Below are 18,123 nucleotides of genomic sequence, written 5' to 3'. Positions count from 1 at the left end.
ATACCTCTTCAAAAGTTATATTATAGTTTCATTATCTCATTTATTATTATTATTTGTAAAGTGTTTCTATTTGTAGTTGTTTCACCTGTTGACATGTCTTCATTTTGACATAACTAATTCAATGATTTAATTGAATTAATAATTTTCGATAAAAAATCTATCAATAGCTCATAATAATGTGTTTTGTTTCCGGTAATTGAATAATATCACGCGAAGTCAATATATACATTTAATCTAATATATGTTGAGAGGTATTCACATATATTTAAAGAAAGGCAGCTGTTGTGTTTATCTGCTTCGGCCATGTCCTGTCCCCTCCCTCGCTGTACGAGTCGTTATAGTGTCGTTCTTTAACACTCAAGCTGAGGCTCCTAATTACATTTCATTTAATAATCATATATGTTGTATTGTGAGCGGGGGGAAAGGAGGAAGATCACATTAAACGCACATGAAAATAAGAATAAAAACATATTTTATAATTTATCGCATTCTATTATGGAGAAACAAAAGCAAAAGTTTTGAAAGAAGCAAACTTAGCAAAAGTTGCGGTTGTTGTCGAGTGCAATTTGAAGTAAGACAAATAAAGAGTGTGTGAACCTGAGTGTGTTGGTAATAAACGGAGCTGTGGACGAGTAGACCTACAACATCCGGGCAATAGGCAGCTCGCGCAGAAACGGAATGGCGGCGGAGGTAAGTGGGCGAAAACGAGGAATGTAACGACCCAGATGATAGAGAAACTGAACCGACTTGAAGACTGCTGTCAAGCCGGACGGTACACACGACTGTCGGCGGTTTGACCGGCGAATGAAAGCTGGGTGAAAGGGAGCTACTGGGGGTTTTGTTAGGGGGGAAGGGGAGGAAGAAATGGAGAAGCTCTCCGGCGGCGTATCGCTTCTCTCCGCGTTCTTGGCGTTAAAGAGCCATTCCCCCCTGCCCCGGTAGTCACACCGTAGAAAACAATAGGGGGCTCGAACACGGCGGTGCTGAACTATTTTACTAAGTAGGTTGAGGGGAAAAGTTAGGAGAGATGACAGGACGTGGCGTGGTTAAACTGCGACGGTGTTTTCGGGAGATATTGAGAACTAGTTATTTCCTACTTGCGCCACTCGTAGTGAGCCGGAGAGAGGAAGAGACGTTCAGCACCAAGTCACAGGAAAGCGCCCCTGGTCAGGCACCCATGGGCTGGGAGAGCCTCCCCGCATGGACGTGTAGTTTTTACTGGACTTTTATCAGTCAGTAGTATTGTCTGACTCATCTTCTAACTTAGTAGGTGTTTGGAGCCATCTAAAGTTCCTCTCTTACTTTGTAGAAGTCTGGTGGCCTCAACTGCACATCTGCAGACTTTGTCTCTGTATTCTTTTGACCTCAAAACTAGAAAGAAAGCACACTAAAGGTGTGCCATCCCCTAATATGAGAAACATTCTTTATAGGGGAGGAAAAAGCAGTAGTCAAGTCAGTGACACTTGCAGGGCCATAAATCCCATAAGTGATGAAAAAAGGTTTTAAGTGTCAGAAGTCACCTGATCTATAATGGGATGAACCAGGATCAGCCACTATTTGATCCCTGGTATGCTGTTAGTCTGTGCCATAGATGCTTCACTATTGTAATGCATCCCCACTCTCTTGTAGGTGATTTTAACTGTTTGTGTGTGTGTGTGTGTGTGTGTGTGTGTGTGTGTGTGTGTGTGTGTAGGGGGGTGAAAGGCCTCTGAACCTGGCTGTAGAGGTCACAGCCTAGTGGAGATCCTGAGGCACCCCATGAAGTCCATGAAGAACCTCCGCAGGAGAAGTCTCGGCAGGAGTTGGAGGAGAACTCTCCTCGCCCCATGAAGATGGCAGCACAACCCCAGATTGTACGGTCGAGTTCTGCCGTCTGTCTGTGTGTCAATGTTTGTTCTGGTATTAGAGCTGCAATCTCTTTATCTTAAGATCATTATGTAATCTTGCAAACATCATTGCTTCAAATAATCACATCAACAAATGCAATATTGTTTCCTTTGAGAGCAAACACAACCAATTTTTTACATCATCAATGAAAGTTTCTTCTATAACTTAAATGACATATAATTAATCTTAATAATCCCTTTTTTGGTACTGTAATTAGATGTAATGTAGTGTAGTTGCTAATACTGGTTGGACTACAAACAAAACTAAAGCCCTGCATTTAGGCAAATATGTAAGATAAGCAGAAGTGATGTGCAAGGGCTACTGTGCATGAATGCAGAAATCCCATTCTAATATGAACGGATAAACCCTGAGTTTCACAATTCTCACATAAAATGTTCAGATTATTGCACTCTGTCTTTTAACTTAAGTTGCACTGCCTTCATTTTATCCCCAAAAAGCCACATTTACACACACACACACACAGTGTAACGACGTCACTGACATTACTTTTATGCAAAATTGCCAACTTTATTTTGTTTGAGTTGTTAAACGTGGCTAAGAAAAATGAGTATTCCACTTATAAACCCTGTTTCCATGGATCCACATAAATCTAGCCTGGTCAGGCTTTTCTGAAAGAGTAAGAGTGGAACACAAGTTCCCCATCAGTATTTCTCTCCATCTATATAAAGTGTTGCACACCATGAGGCTTTATGAAATTAGAATATCCCCTAATGTGTGTTCATGTAAGTGTTTTACTCTATCCTTACTTTGTTATGACATATCTAATAATTATTGAAACTTTGAACGTATTTCAGTTTACATTGAGCTAAGGTTTAAAAGTATTGTAAAAACCCTCAATTCCAGGGACCTATTCCAAATACGCTGCATACATATCCACAGAATACCACTAAAACCCAGATATAATCACTATATCCCACATCTTTATAAGAAAATGCGAAATTTAGAAAAGGACACTCTCCTCCAATACCAAGCAGAATGTGCTGTTTACTGTAATCTTTTCACTTTTGGAATAATCATGAACACTTGTGTGCATGTAAACATAGCAATTGTTTTCCCCTCTGGAAACAGTGGATGATTACAAACTTGTCCCTGATCAACAGTATTTTTGGCTTTTCTCATTTTTTCAACCATGGAATAATAGTGATTTAGTTATTTGCAACTTACTTCGAATTCCAACAGAAATACTCAACATTGCTGGTAATACTTGAATATATAGAGTAACTCCGAATATCCAGGGATTCATTTCCCCATCTTTTTTGGATCTGAATGATTATTAAAGACAAAAACCTTTGTTATCTGTCTACTATTGCGTTTGAACACCAGAACCATCAACCGTGAAAAGGCTGTAACTTTATCCTCCATGCAATTCAAAGTGTATCTGGTAAAAGTGCTCTTTTTTTTGTTGTTGTTTTTGTTCCTGACTAGCCCCGATTGTTACTTTTGGCCGTATTGTTGAAAGGATCCAGTCTTTGTACATACCACTGGCCTGTGGAATGGGCATAGTGGAGTATTTGCAACCACTTGGTGGCTGCAGATCAGAGCATTCTTTCTCAATATTGAACTCATACTGTATATTTTGACTCCATTTTGACTTCAGTAGTTTTGCTGAGCAGCAGCAACCTCTGCTGACACATGTGGTGTAATCCAGGACGCAGGGACATTCAAATCTGTTTCCTTTGTGTTTCTGGATGCTTTTGCTTTGGGAATACTCTGACAGAGTTACGTGGGTCAGTAAAAGTAAGAGTATTGAATACATATGGTGATAATTCAGATATATTTGTGTCTCACATCCCTTCTTAACCCAATCTTTAGGCCGGTGAGCTGCCCTTGGAGAAGCTGCTAGCTCTGTATGGCTACACGGTGTCAGATAAAGAGAAGAAGACCTGTCACGTGGCTGCCAGTCTGCCAGACATGACACTGGACAAGGTGAGATACACCTGATGCATATCACCCAGGGCCTCCTTCACATTTGCAATCATTTTGCCATCATTCTGAACTGTTTGGTCGAAGTCACATGAAGAGGGCAGAGAAAGAGGTGTTTTCAGTCTGAACTGATAACATGATAACAGTTCAAGGAGTGCATAATTGTTGTGTCTGTTCAACTGTGTGCTTTTCTAAAGTGTACTGTTCTATTGTTCTCTCTTGTTTAGCATCAGATAACTGAGGACCACTTTCCTGGAGAGGAGGAAGAAGAGTCATCTGCTGATGATCTCACCCCCTCGGTCACCTCAAACACCTCCGATCTGCTTCACCGCCTGCAAGGTTAGTCACACACAAAAGATTTCTTGACGCATTTCAGGTCACAGCAGCAGATTAAACTGCACATTCCAGGCAAATTGGATGTGAAAATTTGCAGTTTTAGGAAAAGAAACTATATTCCAGGAGCTTTTTTGTGTGTATTTTCTATTGATTCAATTTTTAACATTTGCTGAGACCAAGAAACATTCTTGGTGCTGTAATCCAGTGGTCTTGAACCTACGTACGTCTATGGGCTACCAAACATGCTCACTGACCGCAACGCCAAAGAGTCAGGCCTGCTGGCATGGCAGCAAGAGTGCATACATAACTCATCCATGACTGTGGGCATCTGTCTCGTACATGTCAGAGTATTTAACAACACCTTTGACTTGTTTGTTTTTGTATTATGTATCATGAAATTTCTTAACCCTTCTTATATTCGGACACAAGGAGTTTCCTAGTGTGTTAGTACACCTGGAAGTCCAGTCATTTCCTTTTGAAAACTCTATCATCTCTTCTGTGTCTGAGCAGCACCTCCTTCCATTTATTTTGAGTCTGTAATGTTGAAAAACCTTTTTGGGGGGTTTGTATAAACCACAGACTGTGGTTTCAAAAACAATCTTACCAGGCATGTGAATATTTTCTATTGGAATACAGCCCGTATTATACCAGACATCCATCTGTGGGAACAGGACGTCAAACATTTATGAACTGGGAGACATTAGATATAATGTGACAGCCTTCCCCTTTGTAGTACTTATTTTAGAATTAAATAGAGAGATAAATGCAACATAGGGAATGTATGCTGTATTTATACCTTTTATTTAAGGGGAGATAAACTGAGCTGCCAGTTTTTCTAAAGCTGAATAAGAGGAACTGCTTTGTTCCTCTAATCCCTTATTAAAATGATTTTAGTTGTATTTCTATAACATTCATTGCTACCAGCACCTGTTGAAGCCATGTTTTGCTACAACACATTTATATTGTCAGCAGAAAGACATGAAAAACTAAATTGAGGCAAGAGTTTTAGACATCCCCACACAGCCTTGGAATAGGCTGCTGCATGACCTAGATAGTGATAAACAGATGATCACAGTCCTCCCCTCTTGTCCTCTCAGCTGGAGACAAAGACACATTAGTCAGCTCATCAGACGAAGACTCTGATGATGCCTCGCTTCCCTCCAATGAAGAACACAAGGTAGGCACCAACGATATTGGCAGACATGTCATGATTATGGTTTGGTATGAACCAGACTCCCTTCACTCTGAGGAACGATTCAATGAGACATTAGCACTAGCACAAGTGTTTGGTGTAACATTGTCACAGTGTGGGCATAAAAACCTGGTATGGTGTGTACAGACTGTGCATGGCTGAAATTATTCAGTTCGCCACAGGAGCACAGAATGGAACTCCTCCCACACATGCATTCATGGGAGGGTTCGAGGGAAAAGTGAATGTTGTGCAAAAACATGGGAGGAGGTTCACAAGGAGAAAGTATTTATGTATTCCTTTGTATATATGTATGAAAGCCGTGGGAGGGAAGAGCAGTGAAATTTCTTCCTCACTTCATCCACTTCCTTCTGTGTAGATGTCAGACCACATCACACCAAATGATACTGAACACAATGTCAATTTTTTTTTCTGGTTCAAGATGTACCAGCAGTATTCAAATTGGGTATCTACTCTTGTGAAGATTTAGTCAAGTCAGTTTTAATAGTATAGCGCCAAATACCAACAGAAGTTACCTCGTGACACTTTATTGGTAGAGTAGGTGTATCATCAAACTCCTTCAATTAATTCACACCCAACCATTCTCCATGAGCAAGCACATCCTCAGGGCTTCAAGTTCTCAGGCACGGTGCCGGAATTCCGATGCAGATCATATTTCTAAAGCCACAGTAATTTAATCAGAGTGGTAGATTTGTAAAATCTCTGCATTTAACTAGTCATTTTAAACCAAAGCAAATAGATAGTTTCAACTAGCAATGATATAATCACATTACTCAAGGTAACCAAGGAGTTTTAGCCAATCAGAGGCAGAGTAGGGCGGGCCTTAAATAGGTTTTCACAGGCGCGCGGCACTCGAGTTGATTGACGATGTCATTACCAGACACGGCTGAGCGTGTGACTCACATCAGGTAGCGACTCACACACAGACATTAGCAGTTGAGTTTATATTAGCGAATTAGCAAAGTTGACAACGGGGAGGATGGAGGCCAGGTTTGTTACACCTGGTGAAGATACTTCACACAAGAAGGTAGGGGTGAAGAATAAGTGGCGCTGGGCGTGGATAGAGGAGAGCGGAGCAGACGGCAAGCCTTATGGTAGCTGGTGTCAAAAACTAAGGGAGCCAGGTGCTTGTTTTTGTATGGCATGTTCCAGAAAACTAATTTGTGGAAGCAGTGGAAAGAAAGTCTTGGATCGTCACGTTTCAGACCCGGTTCACAAAGCTTCTATCCGTGCACTCTCCCACACAACAACCTTACCGGGAGTGACGGCGACAGGTACTCCCATTAATATATCTATGTCCGACTGTGTTTGGAAACCAAAAATACGTGTGTGTGCATTCTTAGTTGAACACAATCTCTTGTTCACAATGGCCCAGCCACTTGTGGATTTGTGCAAGAAGCTCGCGGGAGAAAAAAAGGCATTGTCTACGTTATCCGTTTCCAACAACCACGCTAGCAATTTAAAAACACACAATCTTGCCCCCGATTTCAAGAAACAGCTGTCTGAAAACTATGTACTGAGATTTGAGATTGTATTTAATTCGTAGTTCATCATTTAAAAACCATGAAACATTGGTATTCTAGCTTCTTGATTTGATATTTGATTGATACTCAAAGTACACCATACCAGCCCAAGAAAAACATAAAGTTCAGGCACAGGATTTCTTGCAACACCATTAACAAAAACCATCCTTTTGACAGGCGGGAACATCAAGCAGATCCAGGCTCAGTAAGAACGGACATCTGCTTTGACCAGTTGAGGGGAAAGAGAGCTGGAGAGCAGGGGCAGAGACAAAAACAGATCATGTGAAAAGACAGATATAGAGAACGAACGAGACGGATAGAGATAAAGAGGGAGATAAAAAAAAAAGGAGGGAGAGAGAATGACGGCCAGGGACATGAACAGGCCAGAAGGAGAAAGACTGGGGGGGACCAATAACACCTGGAAAATGGATATTTCCAGGCTTGAACAGGTTTTTACAAAATAAACAGAGCCAGAAAATTTTGGTGAAGTCATGTAAATGTCACAGATACCTGAATATTAGAAAATGTGTGGTTCAGTAAAGATCCGCTGAGAAAAATCTCATAACGGCTAATATTGATTACATTTAATACATGTTTATGTCTCAAAACCATGTTGCTTGTCAATAATTTTAGTTAAACGCATGCTAGTACATTTTTACATGGATTTCTATTACCGGTAATTTTTCTAGTCGGAACAGATGTTTCAGAGAGGATTTGGTCATGAAAAATGTCCTCAAAAAAATGGAAAAGTCTTGGTCATTTCTAGGTACAAGTGTGCACGAACCTTATTATTGTTATTGCTAAGTATTGTAGAAGCTCCTCACTCCTCTGTCTCATTACGTAAAACCCTTTGTCTCCATATAATAGTGGACGGATTCTGTTTAGTCAAGGATGCTGCAAATTAAAGGTACAGGAAAATGACATATGCTGATTACATCATCTGCCAAAGGTTCACTATATTCATCATAAAAAGAAAAAGCACAGTGTTCACCTTCGCTTGACTGGCCAAGTCCCTGTTTGCACTGCACTTTCCAACCTACATACTTCTGGCCCTCAGTCAGTTTAAGTGTAAAAAAATATATATATATTTTTTGTGAGAGAAAAATCTCAGGATTTACCTTTGGTGAATCACTTGATTCTAACACCCATTTTAACACTTTTATTAGCTCTGATACATTTCAGTCCTTTAACCATGTGTTTCTTTGCCATCCTTCACAGGAGATCATGGTTGGCTCTATGTACCAGGCAAAAATCCCTCCACTCAGTCCCTACAACTACCAGGAGAGCGGTACGATCATGTTATTGGTGTAAAAGCAAGTTTCATCTTCCACTCACTGTAGGTCAAGTATAGCATATTGTATGATCTTTGAATTAAAATCTTGACGCACCAAGTATTTCTATACAAATCTCTCTTTGTAGAACTAGAAAATTATGTCCATAGTCGTCTCTTTACCACCTTATCCTCCATCTCCTACCTCGTCACAATTTTTCCTTCCACAGGGTCTCACGCTCTCATTCTTTCTGTGTCCAGCGTACAACAGTGAGGAGGACCAGTTGTTGTGGAGGCCAGAGGTTCTCCCGGTGCAGGAAGTGGAGAATTTCCTGTTAGATGCACAGAGACCCCATGGCCAGGAGGGGGCAGCCCACAAGCAAACACCAGGAGGCACCATCAGAGACAATGAACAGGTACATACACTGCATCCCAGTGTTTGTTGTATATTCCACCTGGACTCATTGCACACGCTGCCTCTTGTGTACTCTTTAAATCTGCTGTGCAACCGGGCAATAAATGAGAATTTGAGATCCAACTCCGAATATTCAGATACCAGACTAATTATTGATTCTTACACATGCACAATTAGTTATAATTTTTAGAATTTATACTGTTTAAAGTAATATTCTTAAAAAGCTGAAGGACAAATGATTCTCACTATGGAGGATATTGTGCTTGTAAATAGGCATCGTGCTTATTTCTGATATTTTGTATCACTTGTAGTGGGTTTTTATCACATATGTCTCAAGGTTTGTGAATCTTTAACAGGTCTGATCAAATCACGTCACATTCAGGATGACGAAACTACGTCAAGTCAGTGCAGTTGATAATGCCTTCACGGCTTATCAGTAGTGTGGGTTTTTTTTATTAAAAGGTCATGAGCTCTTATGAATGCTGCTCAATTTAAACATTGAGGTCAAGTTTCTTCGTACTTATTTCACTTTGTCTCAGTCTTAATCTTTTTTCACTCTCTACCTTCCTCTGGCTCCAGGCACTGTATGAACTAGTGAAATGCAACTTCAATGCAGAAGAGGCACTGAGACGATTACGCTTTAATGTGAAAGTTTTCAGTGGTAAGACCCTTCCTCTTGTTACACAGGAATCTGTGCTGGACTCAAAATGCAAAGGTCACTGAATCCACTACATCCTATCGAAATGTTTGCAACCATGAAGTTGAAACTCCACTTAATGATGTAACACCACAGTCACAAGCAAAAAAAAATATTCAAAACAAAAGAGGAATACATCTCCCATGCCACTGTAGCGTTTGTAACATCACTTCACCATCCAGTGAAGTGAAAGCTAACGCTCCATCTGAAACACCACCATATTCATGCACCAGATGAAACAATTGTCAGGAGCAGCTTGTTGACAAGATCTGAGACCAACAAGGTTCTGTTAAGATGAACAAAGCAACTAATGGCACCAAAAGTTGTTTATTTAAATCGGGTCTCATTTCTGTCGTTGTCTCTCAAGAGCCTGATTTAAATTTGGTTTGCAAGGACAGGATTTATCAAGTGTATTTCCCCTGAAGTGCAGCCAGTGTTTGATACACAGGGAGATGCTTGTTTCCATTTATCGGAGTCCAGAGCTGAGCTTTATCATGACTAACATCATAACCACAGTAAAGGAGAGGAAAAGAGTTTCAAATAAGTAGTTGGTTATCCAATGTCTTTATATTTCAATGGAAGCCTCTAGAAGAGGGTGTTAAACGGTGAGTAAGGTGATGATGAGGCCCTCTAGTTTAAAGATTTTTTATAAAGGGGAATTTCCTTTTTTCCCCCCTCCTTGCTATGAAAGAAAAAATATTTTACCAATGCTGTAAATATGGACGGAATGCAAATCTATAATAACTCTTGCATTCCCACAACAAAGTATTCGGGGAAAAAAGTTTAGAGTTGCCAGTGTCCTCGTGAAGTGGAACGTTTCAGAGAGTTTAGGAAAGTGAACGAAATCTACCCTTGCAGGACATCAGCACACAAAGGTAAAATAGCATCCTTCCCGAAACCTCTGGTCTTGGACAACAGGACTAAATATGCTAAATATGACCATGGCAAGTTTCAGCTGAGGAGCTGTGTAAAAACTAGATACAATTAAGTAAATTAACTACAAAAATAGGGATGTATGATAGTAGTTGTTAATGTCTGATATTCCAATATAAAGGGGATATTTACTGATGTCAGTTTGTCTGTACAATGAGTAATGATGATAATGTATTTGCACACTAAAAAAACATGTAAAACATTGTAAAAAGCTTTTCTTTATTTCCAGAACAATTGGAAAGCCCATGAATCTTGTATTTTCTGCATTTTGTCCTCATCGTGCATTACAGATGATGAGTAAAGATGACGAGAGAGATCATTGGTCAAAAATGACCTTTTTGCCGAAACCAATAATATGCTGATTTTCTTGTGAATCCCTTTAAACAAATAACCAAAATTGTCCCCTTTATTTTTTGAACTTCCCATAGTGCTTAATGGTTTCTTTTGTTCATCTACTATAACTTCTAATTACTTTGCATTTATTTAATAAATACTTACAAAAAAATTACTTTGCTGGTTCTCTCCTTGCTCTTTAGAAGAGCTGTGTGCCTGGAGTGAGGAGGAGTGTAGGAACTTTGAGCACGGCTATAAGGTTTACAGGAAAAACTTCCACCTCATTCAGGCTAATAAGGTGAGTGCTCAGGAGATTGAAGTCAGTTTTCTTAAATCCACTTGTCAGTAAAAGACAACGTGTTCCTTCCGCTCAGGTACGAACACGCTCTGTGGGGGAGTGTGTGGAGTATTACTACATGTGGAAGAAGTCTGAGCGTCACGAGTACTTCACCCAACAAGCCACCAGGCTCAGTCGCAAGAAGTACAGCTTACAATCAGGGAGCATGTGAGTACTGCTGGCACGCAAACACAATTGCAGCTGAGCTGAATTCCACCTAATCATCATCTGTGAGTGTATCGCGCCTAGTTGAGTTCATGAACGTTTCCATATATATCTTTGCAATTTTCCTGAAGGAGAGCGGAGCATGATGCAGGAAACCAGAGGAGGGATTCATGCGCTGCTTGTTCCTTTGATTTTAGAGCAAATGAAACTTGAGGCCATTATTCTGCTCTTTTGTGTTTTCAATAAGAAACTGTCTTGATAACCTCAAGGCTTTTTATGACTGTTTGTGTTGCAGGGAAGATGGATACCAGGATGGAGAGCCTGGGGAGATTGAGCAAAGCAATAACTCCCCTGGTTTATTGTCTCAAAGCTCCACTGGCCCTGGAAAGCTTGAGTCCCCATTACCTCCACGGTCGAGTCTGGACCTGGACAAACAAGGTAAATTCTGATTAAAGCACTTAGAGTTATCTCCTGTGGGGGCTCAAATATTGGATCCTGCAGCCAAATGTGCCACTTCAATTTTACTTTGTTTTACAGCCTTGTAAACTTCTGTCTTATCAATCACCAACATAACCAGCAATCAGCAAGAGAGCGATAGTTAACAACAGGACAGGACTAAATGGAGAAGAGGCACATCAACAGTCCAACTCTCCACATTTCTAATTACAAGTTCCATTTCAAAGGGATGCTGCTGATAGTGCTCTCAGCTCTGCTCTTAAATACGGTGTTCTAAAATAGTCCCTCGGTGAGCCTGCAGGACCGACTCTGGTTTCCAGGAGGAAGAAATATTTTAGGGAAATCAGTCAGAAAGCTACGATCTCCTCCCACCTTTCTACATGTAAACCATTTACATGCCATACATACATGCATTTTTGCTATCATCATGCAGTATTATGGATTTTGATTTCAATTACGTGCTTTGCCTTTTATTTTGACATCATGCATTCATTATCTTCTGTTATGAATCATTTGTATGTGTTTTATCTCCCCTCTTTTGTGCATGTTTTCTCCCCATTGTTTCTCGCTTTCTGTTTTGTTCTGTTCTTGTGCGTGTGTCTGTGTGCATGGTTTACACGTTTGAACATGGTGTTTCAGAGCAGGAGGGCCGCCCCCGGCGCAGAAGAACTTCCCGCTTTCTCTTAAAGCCATGACCTTGGTCCAGACAGGCCACAGAAAGCAGGCTGGGCCTGCAGGTAAAGCTGGCGAGGAACACAGAATGGGCCTCATGCAAGAACCCCTCATACACACACGTGTCGTTCTCCACAGAGCCACAATCCCAGTATGGCCTGAAGTGAGATTATCAGTGGAGAGGTTTTAAACATGAAATAATGATTATATATGTATACAGGATACTATATGTAAAACTAAATACATGTGCTGCAAAATGAATATGCTGTTCACATGATCATCATAGTGCTTCTTTTTATTTCATGATTTGTAGTTCAGGAGGAAATGTTCTGTCTGGTATCATTTTCTGTGACACGTATAATCTCCTCATCTGTGGCTCGTTCTGCTCATGGAGCAAGATGTTTTCTAGCATCTGTTTGTCTTTTATTCGAATCACAGAGCATCACTGCTCTGATTCGTCATTGACTGCTCTACTATTAGAGCCTCTAACATCATTACCGTCACTGCTGTTCATCACGTTTGTGTCTGATGGTTTCCTACAGCAGCACTAGAAAGGTCTGCTGTGGTGGAAGATTCTTTTTATTACTGTGCGGTAACAGTTAAGGGAATGATACAGCAACCTGCAATCAGGGTGGTGCTATAAGTGGGAATGTTGCAGACATAAATTATGTTAACTAGAAGGGTGCTCCCTGGGGTAAACCTCCAGCAGGGCCAATGCCATGTAAATGCAGTTTTTCAAGTTGAATGGATTTTCCCCGAAAATATTAACGGATTTTTCCGCAGCGCACGCTACACCCCTGCACCGATGCCTCTAACAGAGGGACTAAAAACCAACCAACAAACCACCATGGTCAGGTGGTGTTCACCCAGTTTAGGACTTTGGTCAGTTTTGCTTGGAACACACTTAGAACGACGCAGAAGTATTGGATGAGAATACGTTGTTGCACGAGGCCCAACAAGAGAGGTGACAGGGAACAAATCCATGAACTGCTCTGTCGAAGCTATAATTAATTCACTAAGAGTTCATGCTGGGATCAGCACTTTGATTTTGATTTATAACTAGACTGACTAAAATGTCCATGTTAACATGAAATCTAGAATGTCTTAAAGCGATACGTCACCTTAGCGTATTTTGCCTCTCAGAAACTCATAAATTGGCATCTTCAGCTTATTTTGACATTTTTTCCTTCCTTCATGATGTCTTTGTGACTCCAGAAGGCAGAAAGAGCCAGACACGTTGGATTGAAGGTAGGAGTGACTGCTGACAACAACAAACTGTCTACAAGTGTCTGTTACTAAAGTTCTCCAAGTTCGTCGTCCATTACGCTCTACGTGGTCTTTACCCAGCCATTTGTTCAGCAATCCACAACCAAGGTGGCTTAACTGAACCTGCTGAAATGTCCTGTTGTGTTTGGTGCTACTGTGAATGAGCAAAGGCCCTAGCTCAAATCAAAGTGAACGTGGATTACTGAGCATACGGCTGGATAAACCAGACAATGCATTTGAGTTCATAAACCGACTTTTTTTTGACAGTTGTGCTGTTGTTAACAGCCAGTTGCTACTAGCTTCAAGCTAAATATACACGGCTGGCTGGAGTCAAAAAGAAGTGATGAAGTAGTAAAAGTGAGCAGTAAAATATCTCTGAACTCAAGACATCTATTTGTGAGTACTTGAAAGGCAAAGGTGAATTATTACTTTAATATTATTTGTTTAAATAAAATTGTAACCGATGATATGGCAAAGGTTAAAAACCTTTCGTTAACCCACTATCCGATGAACTGCTTCACATTTGTCTAGATGGAGAGCTGGTGACGGGGCTGTCAGAGATGTGTGGCGACGGATGTCCTCAGCAACTGTTTGGCGGTCCTTTCTCCCTACCGCCCATTAAAGATCTGCAGGATCCTGTCTCTGGCAGTTTTTGTCCTACAGCTGGGGCCCAGCTCCAGTCCCAGCCCTCGCCACAGAGCTCCCAGTGTGCCTGCGAGGACCCTCCGTCCTGCCACGACGATCACTGCCTCCCAGGCTCCTGCTTCTTCCAGCTGCACATGCGTGACGGCCCTTTCACGTCTGAGGGTCCTGACTGTGGTACAGCGGGTGACGTGACTGACTCCCCAATAGAGTGCAGGTGGAACTTGGCCTGCTGTGTGCCTCATCTCCCTCATCTGCTGTCCTCCAGGCATCTGCCACCCTGCTGCAGCCCGCTCCCGTCCAGCATCCCTGCACTGACGCACAGTGACAGAACATGGGAAAACCAAAACTGAGTGGTACTCTAGACCGGTTATACACTGGGATAATAGGAAGCAGAACACAGTGGACATTTTCCTAACTGGAAGAACAATGGACCTACAACCTGTGTTATGGGGGTTACTCGTCCGTCGGGCTGTTGTTTTACCCACCTTCTATTGTGAAATGATGAGCGTGTTGATCACTACTTTCAGGTATAGACTATTGTTTATCATGTTTATCAACAATTTATTACCACAACCTGCTCCAAGGCAATAATTTAACTCTTAAATGGACATGATGGGTACACGATGGAGGCAGCCATTCAAACAAACAGGACACAGGTGGCTAGTAACATGAAGAACAACATTCACCACTGTTACCTACTTTTGACTGATGGGCCGGTGTGGTGAACGTTTCATCCATCATGAGTCCCACACACACGGCTTCATCCTGCAGAGATCAGTCACAGGAGCGTAGCACAGCCCACAGGAAGGTCTGTCCGTTTACTCAACATAGAGTCATGATTTAAAACTTCAGCCCTCAGTCATTGGCTCTCCTCCCTCAATTAGTTCTTTAATTCACTTCCATCGTCTTGTTCTCCTCGTGTTGTGGTAGAAGAGTCATTCTTCCTCACGATTATGTTCGACTATGAAGAGCTTCAACTAAAGATTTTGGAGAATGACGGAGCTCTATATTTTTTGCAGGTTTTTCTCATCCCTTTCGTCCTTGTTCTTCCCTGAGGATTTGTATAGAGATGATAATGCAGTGCTCTGCTATAATGTCTGATCGTCATCATGTTCAATATTTAAGAGCCTCTTCTACATGCAGAGTTAGCATGAATTAGCATTGTTAATTTAAAATGAACACGCTAGGCTAGGTAAGTCACTGAACGCAAACACAGATTCTCCCTGCACCTTCCCTAAACATCCCAGCTGCCTGCAGTGTAGTGGAAGACAGCGGCCTGTTCCAGGAAGCAGGTGGACCAACATCTTACATCAATTTATAATCCAGAGTGCTCTTGGTTTTACTAACTTGGTGAATCTGCTTCTCGCAGCAGGCTACATTGAACTGGTAACATTTAATAGAATTATTGAGAAAAAAAGCCCATCCAATTAAAGTTTAATCTACGATGTGTCAACAAAGGTACAATATTTCGAACCCACAGTTTCTCTTTCTCCTTGAGCATCCATGCTGATTTCCCCTAAACATGATGTACTTTTCTGATTATGCATCTAATTTATTTTACAATCCAAAACTCTTAATTGGGTACTGGCTAACAAAGTCAACTTTTTCTCTCCCTTGTGTGCAAATCAATTTGGAGAATTTTATGCAGTCATTTGTGTGTTTTCAACAGCACCTCGGTAACTTCAAATAAATTGGTTGTGATATGATAAACAGTTTGATGTTTTGAATAAATCTGTCAGTTGATTGTTTTACATGAAGTGAAAGGTTAAGAAATTTGGAAATTTGGGTGTTGGTTTGATAATAAATAGAAAAGGTAAAAAAAAAAATCTGTAAAAAGCTTAGAATTTTTTTAATTTGTAAAAATATGAATTTGAATATTTAATATATTTCACTTAAACACACTTCATTTGGGTATATTTTAGTCACTGTATCCAAAGAGGCAAAGCAAAGGTTTCAGGAAAAGGAAGGACTTGGTTGGTTGTTAAAAATCTGGCCCTGTGTTCATCCTTCCATCTGTTCTTCTATTTATTATGGGGTTTTTTTTTGTCTGTAAATATGTGAGCTCTTCCTGTGATACACGCTAACAACCAAGCCAGTTTCTGATCAATGTTTGTTTTGTCTTAGGCGTGTTTACATGACGGGGGGTTTAAAGACGACACCATGAAGGCGGGAACACAAGTAGTCGCTGCCTTTTTGTTAATTTTTTTTTTTATTATTATTATTTTCACTTTTATTTCAGCAATTTATATATTACACTGCTCCTGTTATGTCTGTTTAAAAGTATGTTTTGTAAAAGATTCTAAGATTAAACTGAATAATGGTGAAATATGAAGATGTTGTGTAATGTTTGATGCTTTTTGGAGGTCAGATCCCCGGGGACCTGCTTTTGAACGTTCTTCTGTTCCCTAGTTTGTTCTCCACGGGCCACAACATAGAACATGCTTGACATTTACACAAGTACAGAGCTTTCCTTTTTGGGGGGCTGTATAACTTCTAGCTATCATTGTGGTCTGTTAAAGAATGTGCTTTTGTTTAGCTGCACACAAGTCAATAACCTTGCATCCAACCATAGAAAACTACACTTAAACCCAATTACTCTGAGGTTTGGTGTCAACAGCCTGAGCACTTCAACAGATCTCGTCACAAACTGGCTCAGGAAACGCCTGTTTAGATGAAATTACACTGTTATTTGACTTTACATGAAAATAAATCTTGGCTACCACAGTTGACTTCTGGGCTTAAACTATATTAACTTCTTTACAAGGCCAACATGCTGTAGAGACTCTGATTTGTTTAGCATTCTTCCTGTTATTATCCTTTTAACCGTAGCTGCAGCGGCTAAGATTTATTCCCCATAAAGTCTCCCTCAGAGTACCTGCCCAGCCTGCTGGGCTCACTTTGAGGTTGTCACATGGTCAACCAAAACTCTTTGCTACAATGAGGTCATCGATCAGCAGCGACAGCTTGGAAACTTCCTGATTTTGTGCATTTATGGTGGTATTTACTTGAAGTCAACCTGCTAGTGATTGTATGTGTGTGTGTGTGGGGGGGGGGGGGGTGAATGCATCAAAAACATGGAAGATGCAATGAGGAAATAAAATCTAAACATATACATCATTAGAACCGTCCACCTTCATCCTCCTGATGGGCAAGCTGCCTCTTCTGTGGAGGAGGGCATGAATAAAGAGGGAGATGAAGTGTGTGACAGAGGAAGAGGAAGGACAGGATGGGACTGCGCCTCTTCGCCACCTGACAACTGACTTGAGTGTGTCGTCTCCAAACCTCTTTAGGTTTCCTTACGGGCAAGTTGTGCTGTTCCCTCACACCCTGATATCCCTCAAGAGCTGCAGTCCTTCCAGTCCCCAATTGTGTCACACCAGTAAAAGGTGGCTTCTGCCTCTCACTGCAGCCTTCTGTGTCGGGGAGACAGTTGCTTCTGCCCGGCTGCTGTAGAAATGCACCGATCCATAGTCGTGATGTGTTTCCTCATCTGGACTGTCTTCATCCTCCAGCCCTCAACCACCTGCAACTAGAGACGCAGTCAAAACCAATAACGGCGCTGAACCCCTACTGACTTCAGTTGCTGTGACGGCACGTAGCAGAGCACCAAGAGGCTCTGCAATAACACACGAAAGCCTGATAAGAAAGATGATCCTGGCTTAGTTTTTCAAGGTTATAGAATTATGCCCGAGCAGAGTATAAACCATTCACCTGAAGAGTCGTGGTGTGTAACAGGCTTTCCGACTTCATAGCTTCATTCTGTCTTTTCACTGGATTTTCATAAAAAAACACATCACCAAAATTTGTGTGTGTGTGTGTGTATGTGTTTAATGCAGGGCTTTCATCAAGCCTTTAACAAGCTTGACTATTTTTGTAAAGCCTGAATGAGTATTTGTCTGCCTCAAATTGGCCCTTGGGAGAATAATAAAGTTGTTTTTTTTTTATTAAACTGAACTGGTTAAGCATGCACATGCACCGTTTTGATCTTTTATAAAGGGTACCGCTTCAGTATTTTTGTTTTGAGATGTTTGCAC

The 18,123-nt window shown here is 41.1% G+C and overlaps 1 protein-coding gene across 2 annotated transcripts; it reads left to right on the top strand.

Annotated features, from left to right (window-relative positions):
- The first annotated feature begins 648 nt into the window (after window positions 1-648).
- On the top strand, window positions 649-16,609 carry mier2 (mesoderm induction early response 1, family member 2). Of its 2 annotated transcripts, XM_086224607.1 has the most exons (13): window positions 649-690; window positions 1,694-1,853; window positions 3,721-3,834; window positions 4,059-4,170; window positions 5,265-5,344; window positions 8,119-8,188; window positions 8,432-8,586; window positions 9,165-9,246; window positions 10,752-10,846; window positions 10,923-11,053; window positions 11,346-11,488; window positions 12,146-12,243; window positions 13,976-14,110. In XM_086224607.1, exons 2-12 carry the CDS (start codon window positions 1,827-1,829, stop codon window positions 12,199-12,201), a joined length of 1,065 nt encoding a protein of 354 aa, XP_086080733.1. In that variant the 5' UTR covers window positions 649-690; window positions 1,694-1,826; the 3' UTR covers window positions 12,202-12,243; window positions 13,976-14,110. The 2 variants fall into 2 exon arrangements, with proteins under 2 accessions (XP_086080733.1, XP_086080732.1); XM_086224606.1 differs by lacking the exon at window positions 12,146-12,243 and having other exon boundaries at window positions 13,976-16,609.
- Window positions 16,610-18,123: the final 1,514 nt, after the last annotated feature.

Source organism: Aulostomus chinensis, chromosome 14, assembly GCF_037954235.1.
Source record: "Aulostomus chinensis isolate RoL2024-O1b breed Wild chromosome 14, RoL_Achi_v1.0, whole genome shotgun sequence".
Lineage (NCBI taxonomy): Eukaryota > Metazoa > Chordata > Actinopteri > Syngnathiformes > Aulostomidae > Aulostomus > Aulostomus chinensis.
Note: the sequence above shows the minus strand (reverse complement) of the source record. Positions and strands in the feature narration are given on the sequence as shown.